The sequence below is a fragment of the Cyrtonyx montezumae genome, unplaced genomic scaffold (genome assembly GCF_038088225.1).
Source record: "Cyrtonyx montezumae isolate F1298 unplaced genomic scaffold, pur_monq_1.0 scaffold_0, whole genome shotgun sequence".
Classification (NCBI taxonomy): Eukaryota; Metazoa; Chordata; class Aves; order Galliformes; family Odontophoridae; genus Cyrtonyx; species Cyrtonyx montezumae.
In genome coordinates, this window is record NW_027071824.1 from 30475380 (window position 1) to 30491023 (window position 15644).

The following is a 15644-nucleotide window of genomic DNA, read 5'->3' on the forward strand; positions in this document are numbered from 1 at the left end:
GAGGTGGATGCTTGTTTGCCTCTTTCTGGTTCCTGCTTTTTCTGTTGTTGTTTACTTGCTGGTCCTTTTCCCTGTTTCTTCTTTTTCTTCCTAGACTGTCATACTTATTGCTCACATTGGTGTTTGTAGACTAAGATATCTGCCTGCCAGCTGAGGTTTTTATCTTACAGGTGGAATCTGTCATGAAGTTTTTACAGACATGCCTGTTTACGGCTTTAATTTTATGGCTTTAATTCTTCAACACAAGTTAAATGCATGAGCAAAGTGCTTAAATAAGCATATTTTTTTTTCCGTGTGTTAGGATCCTGCTTCTTTATTATTATATTGAACAGTAACATTTCTGCAGTGTAACCATGAAGGAATCTTGAATAAATCTGAATAATCCACTGCATTGTAGGGTTTTCTGTATTTCTGAACACCAGAAGATATATTCACATGTAAATAGGTTAGTGGACAGGTGAAGTTTACAACAACTTTATCGTCAAGGAAAAATGTAGCGAAGGTGGCAGTGCCAGGCTTTAGCAGCCTGTTCTTTGATTTTGTTTTTTCAGGTTTTTTTGGTTTTGATATCCTATTATCTTTCCTTTGGAATTTAGAAATGCTGTTGTTGAGATTTTGTCTTTCAGAGTTTCTGATGATGTGTAAAATAAAAAAATTGATTGTATAGCAATCTATTTTCTACAGGTACTGCACTGTGTAATCTTGATTTTTACAGTTTCATATAACTATAGTGACTGCAAAATTTGCTTGAGCACCTTAAGGAAGTTGTCTCTTGCTTGTGGCCTCTCTGTATTTGACTTATATGTTGATCAATGGAGAAATTTATTCTTAGAAATCATTAGCATTTTTCTGCTTTTTCTTTTCATGTAATTATCTGGTGTACTTAATGCATGGGCACTCCCATGTGGAATGAGTACTTTAAAAGGGAATGGATGTGCTGAGGACTTCACTGGGTGTTGTCTATAGTGGGAATACTCTAGCTCAGCTCTTTGCTAAGTGACTTTAAAATCCTTCTTGAGGATTCAGCCTCTACTGCCATACCATTGGTACCTGCCTCTGACATCATGGATCACCAGAATAAAATAGGAGGCATTACTTTAAGTGCAGCCCTCATAAAATATATATAGTTAATATATATGTAACTATCTCTTTTAATCTTTTGTATTTGAATTAAAAAAAAAAAAAGAGGGTAACAAAATCATAAAACCAGTTGGATATTCATCATTGTTTTTGTGAAACTAACGCGTAAGTCTTGTTCAGTGGCAGAGGTTGCATTTCGTAGTGAGCTCTTAAGGTGTTCATCAGAGATTTTTGATGAAATTTTACTTCTCCTATACTTCATCCTTGGAAACAGTTCACAAATGTACGTACTGACAAAAAGCAGTGGCATGAGTAAGGTGTGACTATGAAGTGAGGGCTATTTCTCTCTGCTAAGACAGGGCTTATGGAAGTCTGGTGAAGAGATGAAATCCATTAATATATTCAGCTCAGAAATCTGATCACAACCTTAACCACCCAGTTTTGAAGAGGCAGAAGGACATGAGGGCTCATTATGTGATCCCAGTTATACTGACATTCCCTCAGAGCTCTGTAAGTTGCAGGCTGAATTGATCTGGTCAACGACTTACAGAACAGTTGGTAATGCTTTAGCGTTTAGGAATAGTTCATCTTTATGATAAATAATAGTTGCTTTTGGCTTGCGCCAAAAACAAAACTGTGGTTTGGTGAACCCTGCAGTGAGAGGAAGGGATGACCTGGCCTGTGGGTTGGGGCCCAGCAAGTCTGCCTTCTGCAGCTAGGCCCTGGCAATGCCTTAGGTCTAGGGCCAGGGAAGATTTAGATCAGACCTGAGGAAACATTTCTTTTCTGAAAGAGTGGTCAGGCACTGGAGTGGCCTGCCTAGGGAGGTGGTTGAGGCACCATCCCTAGTGCTGTTCAAGAAGCGTTTAGATGAGGTGCTAAGGGATTTGATTTAGTAGTTGGGTAGGGATAGTGATAGGAGGATGGTTGGACTAGATGATCTTGTAGGTCCTTTCCAACCTTATGAACCTATCAACCTAAGGGCCTTTCCTAGGGTTGCTCTTCACAGCCCAGCCTGGAAAGTTTGATGGGTGACATCCATGTACTGAAGGCAGCTGTCATTTTCAAGGAAGATGAGGTATGAATAAAGTTTTAATTCACATTTAGTTCACATACACCTTTGAAAGTATTCTTTCTAGGGTTGAAAGGAGGGGAACATGAACAGCGTTTCAGAAATAGTCTTTGCACTTTCCAATTTGAGCCAAAACTATTTAATTCTCCAATTAAAGTTTTTAATATAGAGAGTTGTCTTGAGCAACAGGTGGGTTGCCTCTTGCGCTCAGATAGTCAGCTCCATATGGTCCGGAAGAAGCACCTTTGAAGCATTGACTTCTCATAACTCTAAACTCCTTTGGCTCGTACTGATTTAGCCTCTATAAGGAGTCTCTTGGGAAGTCACTATTGCAGTGATGGCACGAGGGTCTGATATCTGTAAATTTTTATTTATCTCCTGGATATCTGAGCCTCAGTAGAGGTATTACATTGTTTAAAAAAGGTATTGTTTTAAACTGGCATAATAGATGCATGACATCTTGAGATTACAACCGTTTTCTCCTGCTCTATTTTCTTTCAATCTTGATTGGGCATGTAATGCCATCCAGAGAAAGGAAGAATCATGTATTTTGCCTTTGAAGATTAGGATTCTACAGTTTGTGTTACTTGGATAGCGTTATTTTAATTTCGTTAGGAAAATCTTATATCCATTTCTTCTTTCATAAACTTGTATCTGTTTTTCTTTCTAGACTCTCTATATGCCTGTCAGACAACAACCATACTCCTTTAGATTAATTTCTTAGGTGCAGTTGTACTTGAATTCTTATTCTTTTCCTCTCTTTTTGTCTTGAAGGAGTTATTTTTGGACACTTATTTTGTAGTTTTAACAATCAGTTTTATGCCCATATTACACAGAAAATGGCAACGAAGTGCTGACTTAAAAATACTTCTGATATAGAGGTGATTGTGGAAACCTTAATCTCAATGTCTTTCTGTGAAGCTGTGTTATTCAGTTGAAATCAGTGGGATTACACTAACAAATCCATGTGCTGTTTAAAAATTTTGTGATAGTTTTTTTTTTTTAATGATGATATGTATAATTAGAAAGGGGAAGTAGTGATCAATAAAATAATATAAATTATTTCACTACAATTTCTTGCATTTTCACATAGGTATATAGTTCTCTGATCTTTGATTTGAAATAACTAGCATAGAGGGAGTCTTCCTAATCACACAACTTCATGCGGCTCAGCAAATTTTTAGCTACTTCATTTCCAATGACTTACAACTATTGACATAAAACTGTCAATTTGCTAAGTAGAGAACTCTGCAAGGAAAATTTCATCATTAAGATACCAGTATAAATCAAACTAGTAGATTCAATCTTGTGAAGACTTAAAATGTGATTAACTATAATATTATTTTTTCTTACGAATAAAGCTACACATGTGCTTTATTGTTTTAATAACTAAATCCTGTCATTAAAAAAAAAAAGTTTTTCAGTTGCTACTATATATGGGGGCCAGAATTTCCTCTCAGGCTGGAAATGAAAGCAGTTAACAGCAGGGATATCTACACGAAGATATCACTATGGAATGACAAAAATTGTGTTGTTTTTTTTTGGTTTGGTTTGGTTTTTGTTTTTCCTAGAACAATCCTTGCATTCTGGGGAACTTTCTCATTTCCTCAGGCTACTAAAGGAAGCTGAGAGGGGGGGCACCATGCAAGTGTTAACTCTTCATATGCTCTCATTTAGGTTAATACCCAGTATGTTGCAAAGGTGCTTGCATGGCTTGCATTATATGCATTAGATTTAGCCATTTTTCAGTGAATATGTTGACTTTAAACCCTCTCAAGTACCTAGAATTATTTCTTATGCTACTTTAAAAATCCTTCTGCATTAATACTTGTCCCTTGGTTGGGTCATTTGCTCAACATTTTCATGATTTATGTCTCTCGTTTAGATATTAGCAGATACAAAGATGTGTTTTAATGATATTCTGCTGAATATTGTTCACTAGGGGAGAATATAAAGCTGGAAAAATACAAAGCATTAAATACATGGGTAGTTTTCAGCCTTTTAATGATTCAGAGACTTTAAATTACTGGAATCCATCGCTGACCTCTGCTTCTGACCTTTCTCTGACTTCGCAGGTCAACAATTCTGTCAGCAATTTCACTTTGAATAATTTGTCATGTGAGATCTCTAAAACTACTTCTGTTTGCAGAGATTGTCTTGTTGTTAAGTGTTTGGCTGAAATCCATTTATGGTTCTACAATATTAAGTCAGTTACTGGCTATGGGGTGGCAAGTATACTGGGAGTACGGTGTCCGCTGTACAGTCTGTCCACCAGTACAATATATGGCAGAATGAATGTGTATACATTTCCAGTATTTTCCTCATACATGGAAAAAACATCTCAATCATCTCTGTCCTTCGTGTACTGCATAGAAACTTTAGTTCAAATCTGATATGCTATTTGCTGATTTTTAATTTTTTCCATGGCTTCTCACTTAAAAAAAAAAAAATAATAAAGAACAGCTTCCATATTCCCAAAGCAGGAAAATTTCCATGCCAATTTGTATGGGAAATATTCAGCTGCATTTGACATTATCTTTTCTGAATTCAATGATAAACTGGTGTTCTTCCTATAGATCTTTATTTTGTCTGTTTCTTATTTTGTATACCAGAAAATGTCTGGTATGTTCTTGTATAGCTTTTCTCTATAATTATGCACAAGAAAGGGAGTCAGTTTAATCTTGCAGTCAGGCGGCTTTGTCCTTCTCACAGTGTGTTCTTGATTAATGTGAACTAATAATTACAAGCACTAAAACAATCAGAATTGTAGAGTGATTGTCTGGTCTTGCAGTTTGACAGATTTCAGTAAGACTTGAGAAAGAGCAACCAAATACATGCATTTCAAAATGCTTATCTCACCAAAATTCCTATTGCTATTTTGGCACAATTATAGAAATAAAGCTTAGTAGTGTTGTAATTGAAGAAAAATTAGCGCTCATAGTTCAGTGCTTTTTCAAGGATGTATGTCTTTTTTCCATTTTCTGAAGATAGAAAACTAAAATTCTCAAACATTAAATCTTTCAAGTACATTGCATTCTCACTAATAGTAAAATATGACCATCAAGAATGCCTAGCACAGGTCTGGGAAAGGAGAATTGCTCTTATTACAAATATGTGAAGTAAAGCATGGATGAAGGTGATAGTGGAGTTACACATATACACATATAACAGCAAAAGGAAATATATCTCAAATATATGTACATATATTTGTTGTTCCTCATACTTCTCGCAGTCAGACTCAAAACTATATTTTGTGAGTGCCTCTTGGATGTTCACTGTTTGATCAACTTAGGAACTTGACCTCTTGTTGGAGCAGAGATGAAATGCTGTTCAGAAGAGCCAAATACATCTGACTTTCTTTTATGTTGTATGCCTTTTGCTACACTTAATGAAAAGAAGTCGATATTGTACTCTTATTGAGCTCTTATTTTCTGAACAAAACTATGAAGATGTAGGCTAAAATGAGTGAACAGCTGATTAGTTGTTGATAGAGTGGGACTGTGATACTAGTTCACTGTTTTTAACGTGCCTTAACTGAAAGATGACCTCATTTCAAAGAGTTGGTCCATGTGAAAACTACTTGTGAATGAGAGATGTGCAATGGAAATGATTGCAGCCTGTGAGAGGACTGAGTTCAGACCATGCTATGTATTGCATTAGCTTTCCCTTCTAGATGGGACCTCAGGTAACCAAGAAACTCAAATAATTTTTTTGTTCCTATCGGTAAACAAAAAGATATTGACATATTAAATGTATTTGGAGTTGATCTCATGCTAGTTGTAGTTCTTGAAGTCTAACAAGAGTGAATATCACATGAATTCCATTCTGGTTTCTTTAAGAATATTTTCTTGATTATATTTTGCAAGTCAGCTGCTGCATTTGCAAACACTAGGAGACTGTGGCATAATCACTTCTTAGTTTTTTCTGATTATTGACCTGGTACTGTAAACTATTAAATACTTTAAAACCTCCCCATTGTTTTGGTTTGGTTGGTTTGGTTTGGATATGCATAAAACCCCCATAGTTAAAGGACTAACTGTAAAAACTTTGGCTTAAATATTTTCTACTTACGCAATCAATGTAATCAGTGCCATAGCTGATAAAACTTGCAGAACTGCTTTTACTCGTGAAACTTTCATATTACCTTATTTTGTAACAATTGTGGGGCTCTTGTGTATGTACTGGATAACACTGTTGACTTTGAAAGTCTTAAAGTCATGCAGCTAAAAGCAGAACTGACTAATGAGGAATGATGTAACAGGAAGATTTACTGTTGATATTATTAATGGGATCAGAAAAATCGTGAGTGTTAGGATGTGTTTAAAAAAATTAATAAATTATAAAGCACTCTTTCTTCTTAGTACTTGCCCTTCTTTGCCAGCAGTCTCTTCCAGAACATAAATTACATAAGGATTATCTAAAGATAAATGAAAATGCTTAAAACATGTTTTTCCAATTTAGAGGAATTAATAAACGTAAGCAAACAAATGGGACTATGAAGGAAGAGGGATAGATTTTAAGTAACTGTTACCTTATTAGTCTTGCATTTGCAAGTCAGCAAGTAGCACGGTATCTTTATGAAATAAAATTACATACCTGCAAAGGAAAAATGTAAGACTGCCATTAGCAGCCACTTGACCAGGTAGTGTGTCTAACATGCCCAGTAAAGTTTAGAAGTATATGGTAAAAAAAATGATAATGGGATATTTAAATTGCTTCAATGTAAATTAGGTAAGTATTGAGTCAAACTGTGATCCCAAGATTAAGCTTTTAGGTGCTCTCAGAGTGTCTTATGAAAAAACTGTTGAAATAACCTGCTAGGGAAGATCATGCACCATACATCGTTTGTAGTCTTAAGAACATGTATGTGTATACTAACAGTGACTGTAATATATTTACATTCAGCATAATTCCAGCAGTCTGAAAGCCACATACATTGTGCTTAATCTAAAAAAAAGAGAAGTAGCATGTAATTAAGGATAATTCTTTAGAAGGGGTCAGCTGGCAAGAGTTAAATTTTTCAGGAGGCATGGAAATTGTAATAGAATCAAAAATTATGTGGACAGAAATTTGAGGACTGAAAGGAAGCTACAGTGAATAAACAGTAGGGAGGGAGAGAAAGAAAAAGGAAGGAAGGCTATTAGTGTCAAGGGGTTATCTCTCAGAAAAGTAATACAAATAAGTAGATTTTAAGTGGTTCGGGTAACTTAAATTTTTTAATGCAGCTGTGCAAGTTAAAAAAAAAAAGTTTTTTACTTGCAAACAACAGAACAACTGTCAGGTTCTTCTAAAGCATAAGAAAAGGCAGATTTAGCCTGTTCATCTATTTATGGGGATAAACGAGTATGTGTGCTATGGGGGAAAATAAAATGTTCTCCTTAGAAACCCCTCTGTGGATTTGGCAGAAGAGCTATTGTTGGTAAGGGCAGTTACTGGAGCAAATGGAAGGAGAAAACGTAGTCAGAGCAAGACAGCATTCAAGAGTTCCTAAAGACTCAATATGAAATAGCAAAACTTGGAACAGAACTCAAAATCTCTTTTACAAAGTCCTTCTGGCATCATAAGACTGGTAAGTGCATGATGTAGTTGATGCTAGAAAGAATGGAGAAAATTTTCAGGACAAATCTAGAAAGTCAGTGCTATTAAGTCTGAAACCAGGATTGAATGACGTAGGAGAAAATATTCTAATGTAGAGAATCTGTGAGTATATAAATATGTGTCATGAAGGATAACTTGAGCCTTTTTTAAAGGTTTGGTCATGACTTTACAGCATTCCTCTTAACAGTTCTCTGGATATTACAGTTATTACAGGGTACTTGGATTTCCAAAAGATATTGATATAGTTTTCAGCCTCCTTAAAGTCAGTAATTATAACTGTCATATAAGACTTTTGCATGGACAGACAATTTACTGAAAGGAAAGAAAGGAGAGCTGCAATGACCAGTCTTCATAGGGGAGCTAGATGAGCAATGACATTCCTCAGTGATCTGTGTAGAAACAAATACCGTTCACAGTGTGGTTTGCATGAAAAGGTGTGTAGAACAGTGATTATGTTTTTCCACGATAAATTCTATAGTAGAATGAAAAATGATGTCTGAAGAAATGAAGAATGAAGATTTTAGGATGCTCGATTACTGACCAATGAAGTAGCAGATAATATTAACAAGCATTTAATTCTAAGTGATGTGCACTGCTAAAATAAATGCAGATTGTGTATTTACATGATGGATTTTGAGAACTTAAAATTCAGGAATGATGTCTAGGAGGTATGGCAGATAATTCCATCTAAATGCTACCTGAGTGCTTAGTACAGATCAGCAAAGTCAATCACATTTTAGTAATTTTTAGGAAAGAAATAAAGAATAGATTCACAAACTCCATCTTTCCATTTGCCTCTCCAGGACCTCAGTAGATTTTTAATACTGGATGGCATTTTGGTCCCAGAAACTCTTGAGATTTTAAGAGTCTCGAATATTTTATTATATTAGTTACTCTTTTCTGTATGTGTAGGTATATTTATGCTTCATATCTATTTGCCTGGCTAATTTTTATTGTCTACATATTAAATGTTAATGATGTAGATTAGTATTAAAATAAATGTTGTTAGTATTAATTTTTGAAAGTTCTTGTATGCTGATATTTTTATAAATGTTCCCATGCATGTCTTTGTATATCTGTTCTTATTTGTCATATCTTCTTGTTAATGGTAATAATTTGCAGATGTAAAATGTTAATGATGCTATAGTAATTTACTTTTTATCTGTGCTTTCTGGTGTACTTAGAGATGAACAGTTACTTTAAACAGGAAAATAGAGAAAAGCTTCCTAACCCTTTTTTTTCTTATATTTCTAGCTGTGTATTCCACATCCAACCTTTGTGTCCTTGTTTTTCTCATTTTTGCCTTCAGTAAACTGTAGGTTAACCGGAAGATGAATCTTTGTAGCTTTTTAATAATGATTTGTTCACAGTTTTAAGCTGAGAAGACACCTCCTGTTTGACTCCTGCTCACGTTGAATGCAGAATGCATGAACTATGTGTTAATGACTGAACATTACTCACGAATATTGTCACCTGATTGTATTCTTTCAGCATTAAATTAATAAAGTTCTCTAAAAAACTCTTAAAAAGAAGGGGGGCAGGAAAAGAGACAACAAAACCAACTCTTATATGATTACTTATTAAGCGTTTAAAAACCCTTTTTTTGTTTTTCTCTTAAGGGCCCATCTTGCTGGGATGATGTGCTGATTCCAAACAGAATAACAGGGGTTTGCCAGTCCCCAAATTGCAGTGGAAGCACAGCGGTAAGATAGTCACATTTTCTCCAAGTACTATGGCACTATAGGATTTGCATTAGAGATTTTCAAATGTTTTAGCAGAAGCTGATTCTTTGTGCTGCTGGTGACTTTACCTGTTCTGCCACATGTTCATCTTCGTTTATTCAGTTTGTTTCTCGAAGTGACATCAATGAAAAGCCTGAGCAAGAAAGAGCATAGGTGTCTCAAATGCTTAGAATGAGAAGAGCAGAAATAAAAATTCCCTTTATCTATCTATATATATATGGGGATATTTTTTATTTTAGATATTGTTCAATGGTATTTAATACTAAAGAGGTCCTAGAAGCACTTTGTTTTCAGGAAGAAGTTTCACTTGTGCTATTTCTCGACGCTGCTTTCAAAGACAAACACACAACTATGTACTTTTGAGAGGATTTTGTTCATTGAAGCTTTTCCAGACTGGGACATCGTGAATGCCTCTCTTGAGAGGCGCTCACAGACTCTAATGTGCTCTTTTCTTTGTCTTCTTCTAGCTGCCTAAAAAGGCAGTTGTGAAGAAGTGTATCCATGTGATTTCATAGGCATATCTTCCTTGTTCACAGATGGTGTCAGGAAGCATTTTATCTAGATTTAGGCACCCTGCAGTTGTTTTAACATAATGGGAATTTTGATCATCTTTGTGTACTGATGCCTTGGAGCTTTGGGCTTCTTAACTGTGCTCCTTATAGTAATGTCTCAGTCAGTATTTTTAAAGCAGCAAGTGCTAGACCTGCTCTTCAGTGCATCAGCCTTGTTGAACATTGTTATGTGCGTAAAAGATAAGACCAATCTCACGTCACCCGTTTGTCCCTACAGCATGAACCTGGTTTGATTGCTGATGATGCAGATGTGGGACTCAGACACTTTTTAAACAAACTTTGAATATGTTGATTGTAAAAATTGAAAAGTTGACTGCAGTCAGTTCACCCTGACACATTTAAATGGAGTCCTTCAAGCTGTTTCACAAACCAGGATCCATCCCTAAATGAGTCAGAAGATTTAACTTTTGGTAGCTGTCTCAAAATGTTTTCTTCCAAAAGCACTTCACACACATATATATATGATATAACGTAATTTTTTCCCCCAAGTTCTTTTTCTTACAATTCTTTATATAGGTCCATCCAAAGACCACTGAAACGGATGTTACTTAAATCGTAGATATTTCTCTCACATGAGCATTATTTAGTTACATCTTGAATAGCTTTAACTGTACTTCCTGTTGGATGGAAGTACGGTTCCTGTTGGATGGAAGTACTGATGGATAGCCAAGTGTTGTTCTTTTAGTTACAGAAAAGCACCATGGTTAGTTTCTCAAATCAGTAAATATATGAATGCTTTACTGATATGTGAGATTTGAAAATTATTAGCAATAAAACACGAATAAATTACAAGATCTGAGCTCTGAGATCCTTCTTTTGCTGAGAATTGTCAGAAAACATGTTGTAGGGTGGTAAAATCTTGTTTCATAGGTGAAGAGCCATTTTTCCCTTGCATAGAAATGTAATTCTACCTTTTGGAGTCTCACAAATCTGTAAAGCTGGAGTATTGGTTTCACATGTCATTATGGGCCTTTTTCTGATAGGATTCGTTAAAGAATGAAACAGATTTGGATTCTTGTCAGCTAATGTATTGTTATAGTGGAAACATTCCCAAACTGCTGCATAATCAAAAAGATTACTGCTAACCTTAAAGAAAGGATTAAGTCCCCGTTTCCCTTTAAAAAGACAGAAATTATCTTATTCTCCTGAACCTACTTCTCTTTTTTAGTGTAAAGGGTGCACATCGGTGTGAAAAGTACTTATTCAAGGCTTTACAATATTTCTTTAATTTTAATAAGATTTTCAGATAGTCTTGGAACTGTTTTGTACAAAACACTGAAATGATGAAATTGCTGCTAGTGGAAATCATACTGGATTCTTCGAAGAAGATGAAAATGAGAAAAAGACTTTAAAAATAGTACGATGATATAAAATTTAAGTATATGTATTGTACCACATGGTTAAAATTCAAATGCGTGTTTTCTCAGAGCTGAACAGCACCTGTAACTCAGGAAAATAGAAGTGAGCTGTTTTTTCAACATTTTTCTGTCAGGGTTTGTTGGGAGGGCTTTAAACTAGGTATGAAGGGTTAAAACCATTTCCACTGGAGATGAGCTCAGAGGAGTGATGATGGGAGTGGGGTTGGGACAAGGGCTCAGATGAAGTGCTTCTACAATAGTGCACAAAGCATGTGCTGCAAACAGGAGGAGGTCTAAGCCGTTGTGAGCAGGCTAACTGTGACTTAGTTGCCATTATGGAAGCACCGTGGGATTGCTCCCATGACTGGAGTGCTGCAATGGATGGCTATATGCTCTTCAGAATGGTGGTGGCATGGCTCTCTATGTTAGTGTAATTTGATGTTGTTGAGCTTGGGGCTCGGAGTGATAAGGTTGAATCTCTATGGGTAAGAATCAGGGGGAGGGCCATAAAGGAAGACATCCTGTTGGATGACTGTTATAGACCACCTAACCAGGATGAAGAGACAGATGAGGCATTATACAAGCAGCTAGGAGAAGCTGCATTATCGCCAGCCCTTGTTCTCATGGGGGACTTCAACTTTACTGATATATGCTGGAAATACAGTGTAGCACAAAAGAAGCAGTCTAGGATGTTTCTAGAGTGTATGGAAGATAACTTCCGTTGAGACAGATGAAGGTGTAATGTCATTCATGTATCATCAGTGCTAACTGCAGAAGTGATGCATTGTCCTTAGTTGCATACATACCAGCAAATTTATTAAAAGATTCAACCAGAATATTTCCTATACATTTTCTGTTCTCTCTCTATTCCTTGAAAGCCTCAGTCCCTTCCAATCACTGTCACCCTGAGCAGAATCATTTATGTATGTATGGCTCTGGTCTCTTCTTCCTGGATATACAGCTCTTATTTCTTAAACTGCAACTGTATTTTTGGCTGTTTTAAAAATGAATATTATGTGATTTTTATCTCTACTGAGCAAGCTGTTTGTTTGGATTGTTCAGTATCTTGTTCATGTCATTATTTTTCTCTCTCTGTGACTTTTTGCCTTCTTAAGAGCTTATGAGTAATTACTTTTCATTCCAGAACAATAACAAATATTCTGTGTATCAAAGGGCTAAGTGATGATCACTGCTAAACCACCTTGGAAAATACAATTTGATGAATCATTGTGGGAAATAATATTTTGAAACATACCAGTTAAATCCATCTAACATCAATTTTAGTGTTTTGATTTCTTAATCAAAATGTCAGTTCTATACAAAATGCCACAGCGAAACCTGTATAAAAAGTTTATTTCATTAAACTTTGTAATCACATAAAAATGTCAGGTAATTCTGATGGTATCTACTTACCATAAGTCATTGCTGTTTGACATTAATTACCCATTCTTCCTTTATTTATATACCATCTATGTCTAGGGCTGACGTCAAGCTTACATGCCTGTAATTACCTAGTTTACCCCATATAAAGCTGTCCTAGATTATGACATGATAGGGTTTTGTTCCTGTAAAATTTGCTATATAAAACAGTCTCTAAATGCTGTTAATACTTTACCACCAGTGTGTTCTCTGTGGTACTGTGTGGATGAGGAATAGGGAAAAGAGTTGCAACAAAGAAAATAGCACAGACTTCAGAGTAACCTACAAAAGTACTGTAATTAAGTCACAGTATTTTTTGTGTGGTTTTGAGGTCTTTAATGTCCTTACAGAAATTAAAGGAGAAAGTACTTATTTTGGACAAGTGAATGATGAAGAAACAAGACATTGGACTTTTTTAGTTTTTGAAAGTCTGTAATGTATTTTGGAGCTCTTTGCATTGTAGTTGCAGATTATGTCTTTTTTGTCTTTTTTTTTTTTTTAGCTTTCCTATTTCATATTTGGAAAACTATAATTAGATCTTTGTTTTATAGATATTTTCAGAGTAACCTCATTCTGGAATCAATCAATTTTTTTCTTATAAAAAGAATTCTGTTACTCCAACTCTTACAGCAGAAAAATCTATGATTGGTAAAAAGAAAAAAATGAACTATAAAATAGTTCTGTACCAAGACAGAAAAACTGAATTATTTATCCTGAAGGGAAAGCTTAAGGTGGTTTTTACTATTGTGATCTATCCTTGATTGCTGTTTTTTTTTTTTTTTTCCTTAAGAATATACATTCTTTTCAAGTGTAAAAATAAATAAATAAATAGCATTTTCACAGTATACTGGACACATTTTATGGGTCAAAACCAAGTATCAAACCCATTAGCAAATATAGTGAGTGTGGTTTAGATCATCTAGCTACATATTGCACAGATTACTCTTTTGCTGAAGTATTTTGTAGGAAGATACATTTTTCAACCAATTCATTGTTTTTGAGATCATAAAAAATGTAAAATGATCCAAGGACTCAGTCTGATGTTATTCTTCAGTTTCCTTGTATCCCCAACAGAGTAATAAGAGTTCCTAATCATTTTTCTCGACTGAAATTGCATAGACATTTTGGAAAACACAGAGGAATTTGTACAGTTATATTCTGCACTGAATCATTTTGGGAAGCTCCCATCTCCTGTATTGTCACCACCACTTCTATTTACATGCACAGCTTTATAAAAGATCAAATAAAATATTTTGAAGATTACAATGCCTTCTTCAAACAAATTCTTTGCTCTTTGATGTTCTCCTTAAGTGCTTAACACTGCTTCTGAAAGAAAAAAGAAATCCTTTGTTGCTCATTATTTTTTGCATCTGTCTTTCAATTCCAGAAAGCCTGATTTGAAAACATGGACATTAATCATACTTTCAGAGCATTTTTTTCTGGTGTCTTACTTTGTCTTCAGCGAACAATTACTTTGCATCATCATTCCTGACTGCTACGTTTTGCTTTGAAATTGCCTTTAGAGAGCAAGCAGTTCTTTTGAGTACAACTTCACAGCTCCTTCAATGATGGTTCTTCAGAACTTTTTTGGATAGTGTAGATGCCTCAGCATTTAAGAGGCATTTTCAGTTGAGCTGAGGATCTATCCTGTTAGAGTTTTTTGTAAGTCTTATAGCTCTGATTATGAAGTTTTCAGTGTTTTTTTTTTTTTTTTTTTTTTTTTGTGATGCTCCTAGATTTTCTGAAAAAGCACTTAACTATCTTATAAAAGATCATTTTTATTCTGCAAGATAGTCAATGTCCAGGGTGCAATGTTAAGGAATATGAGCAGAGACAGTTTTGATGCAACAAAATTTTTTATCACTCACTACCTCTCTGGTTTCCTTGACTATACTGAAAGAGAGATAGATGCATCAGCAAGCAAAAGAAAAATGAAAGTTCACTTTAAAGTTTTTGACATTTTTATGTCTTTTAGGAAGTCTGGGGAACATTTTTCTCGCTGCAATGCATCAACAACTTCTTTGTATCCATTCTATATTAGCTGTCATAAAGACATAACAACACTAATGTTGCCCTACTGTGCCAGGTTTGTGATATTCCTTACTTCGGCATGATAATGACATCTTCCAGTGTTCAGAACAACCACTATTGCACAGTTAGATTATGGAAGTTAAAATGTGTTCAAAGAGGAAGTAAAGGCTGAGGAATCCATTGCTTACTAATAAATGCAAAGATAGGTTTTCTGTTTTAGGAAATCTGAGCTGCAAGTTGCTGATTTGCTGGAGGTTGAAACATATTCTGGGCATGTTAGGTTTGTCCTGTGTGTGTGTTTTGGGGGGGGAGGAGGGAGGAGAAGGGGGGAGAATAGTATTTTTTGTTTGTTGGTAAGTGCTTTTGTTTTTAACTTACACATATTCTAGACATCTACTACTAATGAAATTTGAGACATGACAGGGGACTAAAGAGGTTGGTTATGATCTACGTGGCCATTTATCAAATAACCAAATGTTACCAAAGGAGGTGGCTTGAAGAAGTTAAATATATTATTAGACTGAGATTAAAAGGATAAATATGACAAAGAACTCATCAAAATCTATGTACATGCTCAAATTCTTCAGTTTTTGTGCAGGGGGTGTGTATGCACACACAGAGATTTAGTTACAGCTTGCTAAATATAAGAGGGAAGCACACTCCAAATTCAGTATATGATGTTCTTATACCTGAGAGGAATATGGGAGGATATGTGACTCCCACTGGTACATGTTACTGTCATAATACAGTCCTGAGCCTGGTTGTAAGAACA

General features: G+C 35.3%; 1 protein-coding gene across 1 annotated transcript in view; it reads left to right on the forward strand.

Annotated features, from left to right (window-relative positions):
- The window catches only part of PRKN (parkin RBR E3 ubiquitin protein ligase), a 654450-nt gene that overhangs the window by 275154 nt on the left and 363652 nt on the right, over positions 1-15644 (forward strand). Inside the window, exon 5 of the mRNA XM_065731250.1 lies at positions 9370-9453. Within this exon, the coding sequence (XP_065587322.1) occupies positions 9370-9453 (84 nt within the window). The remainder of the gene's footprint in view (positions 1-9369; positions 9454-15644) is intronic.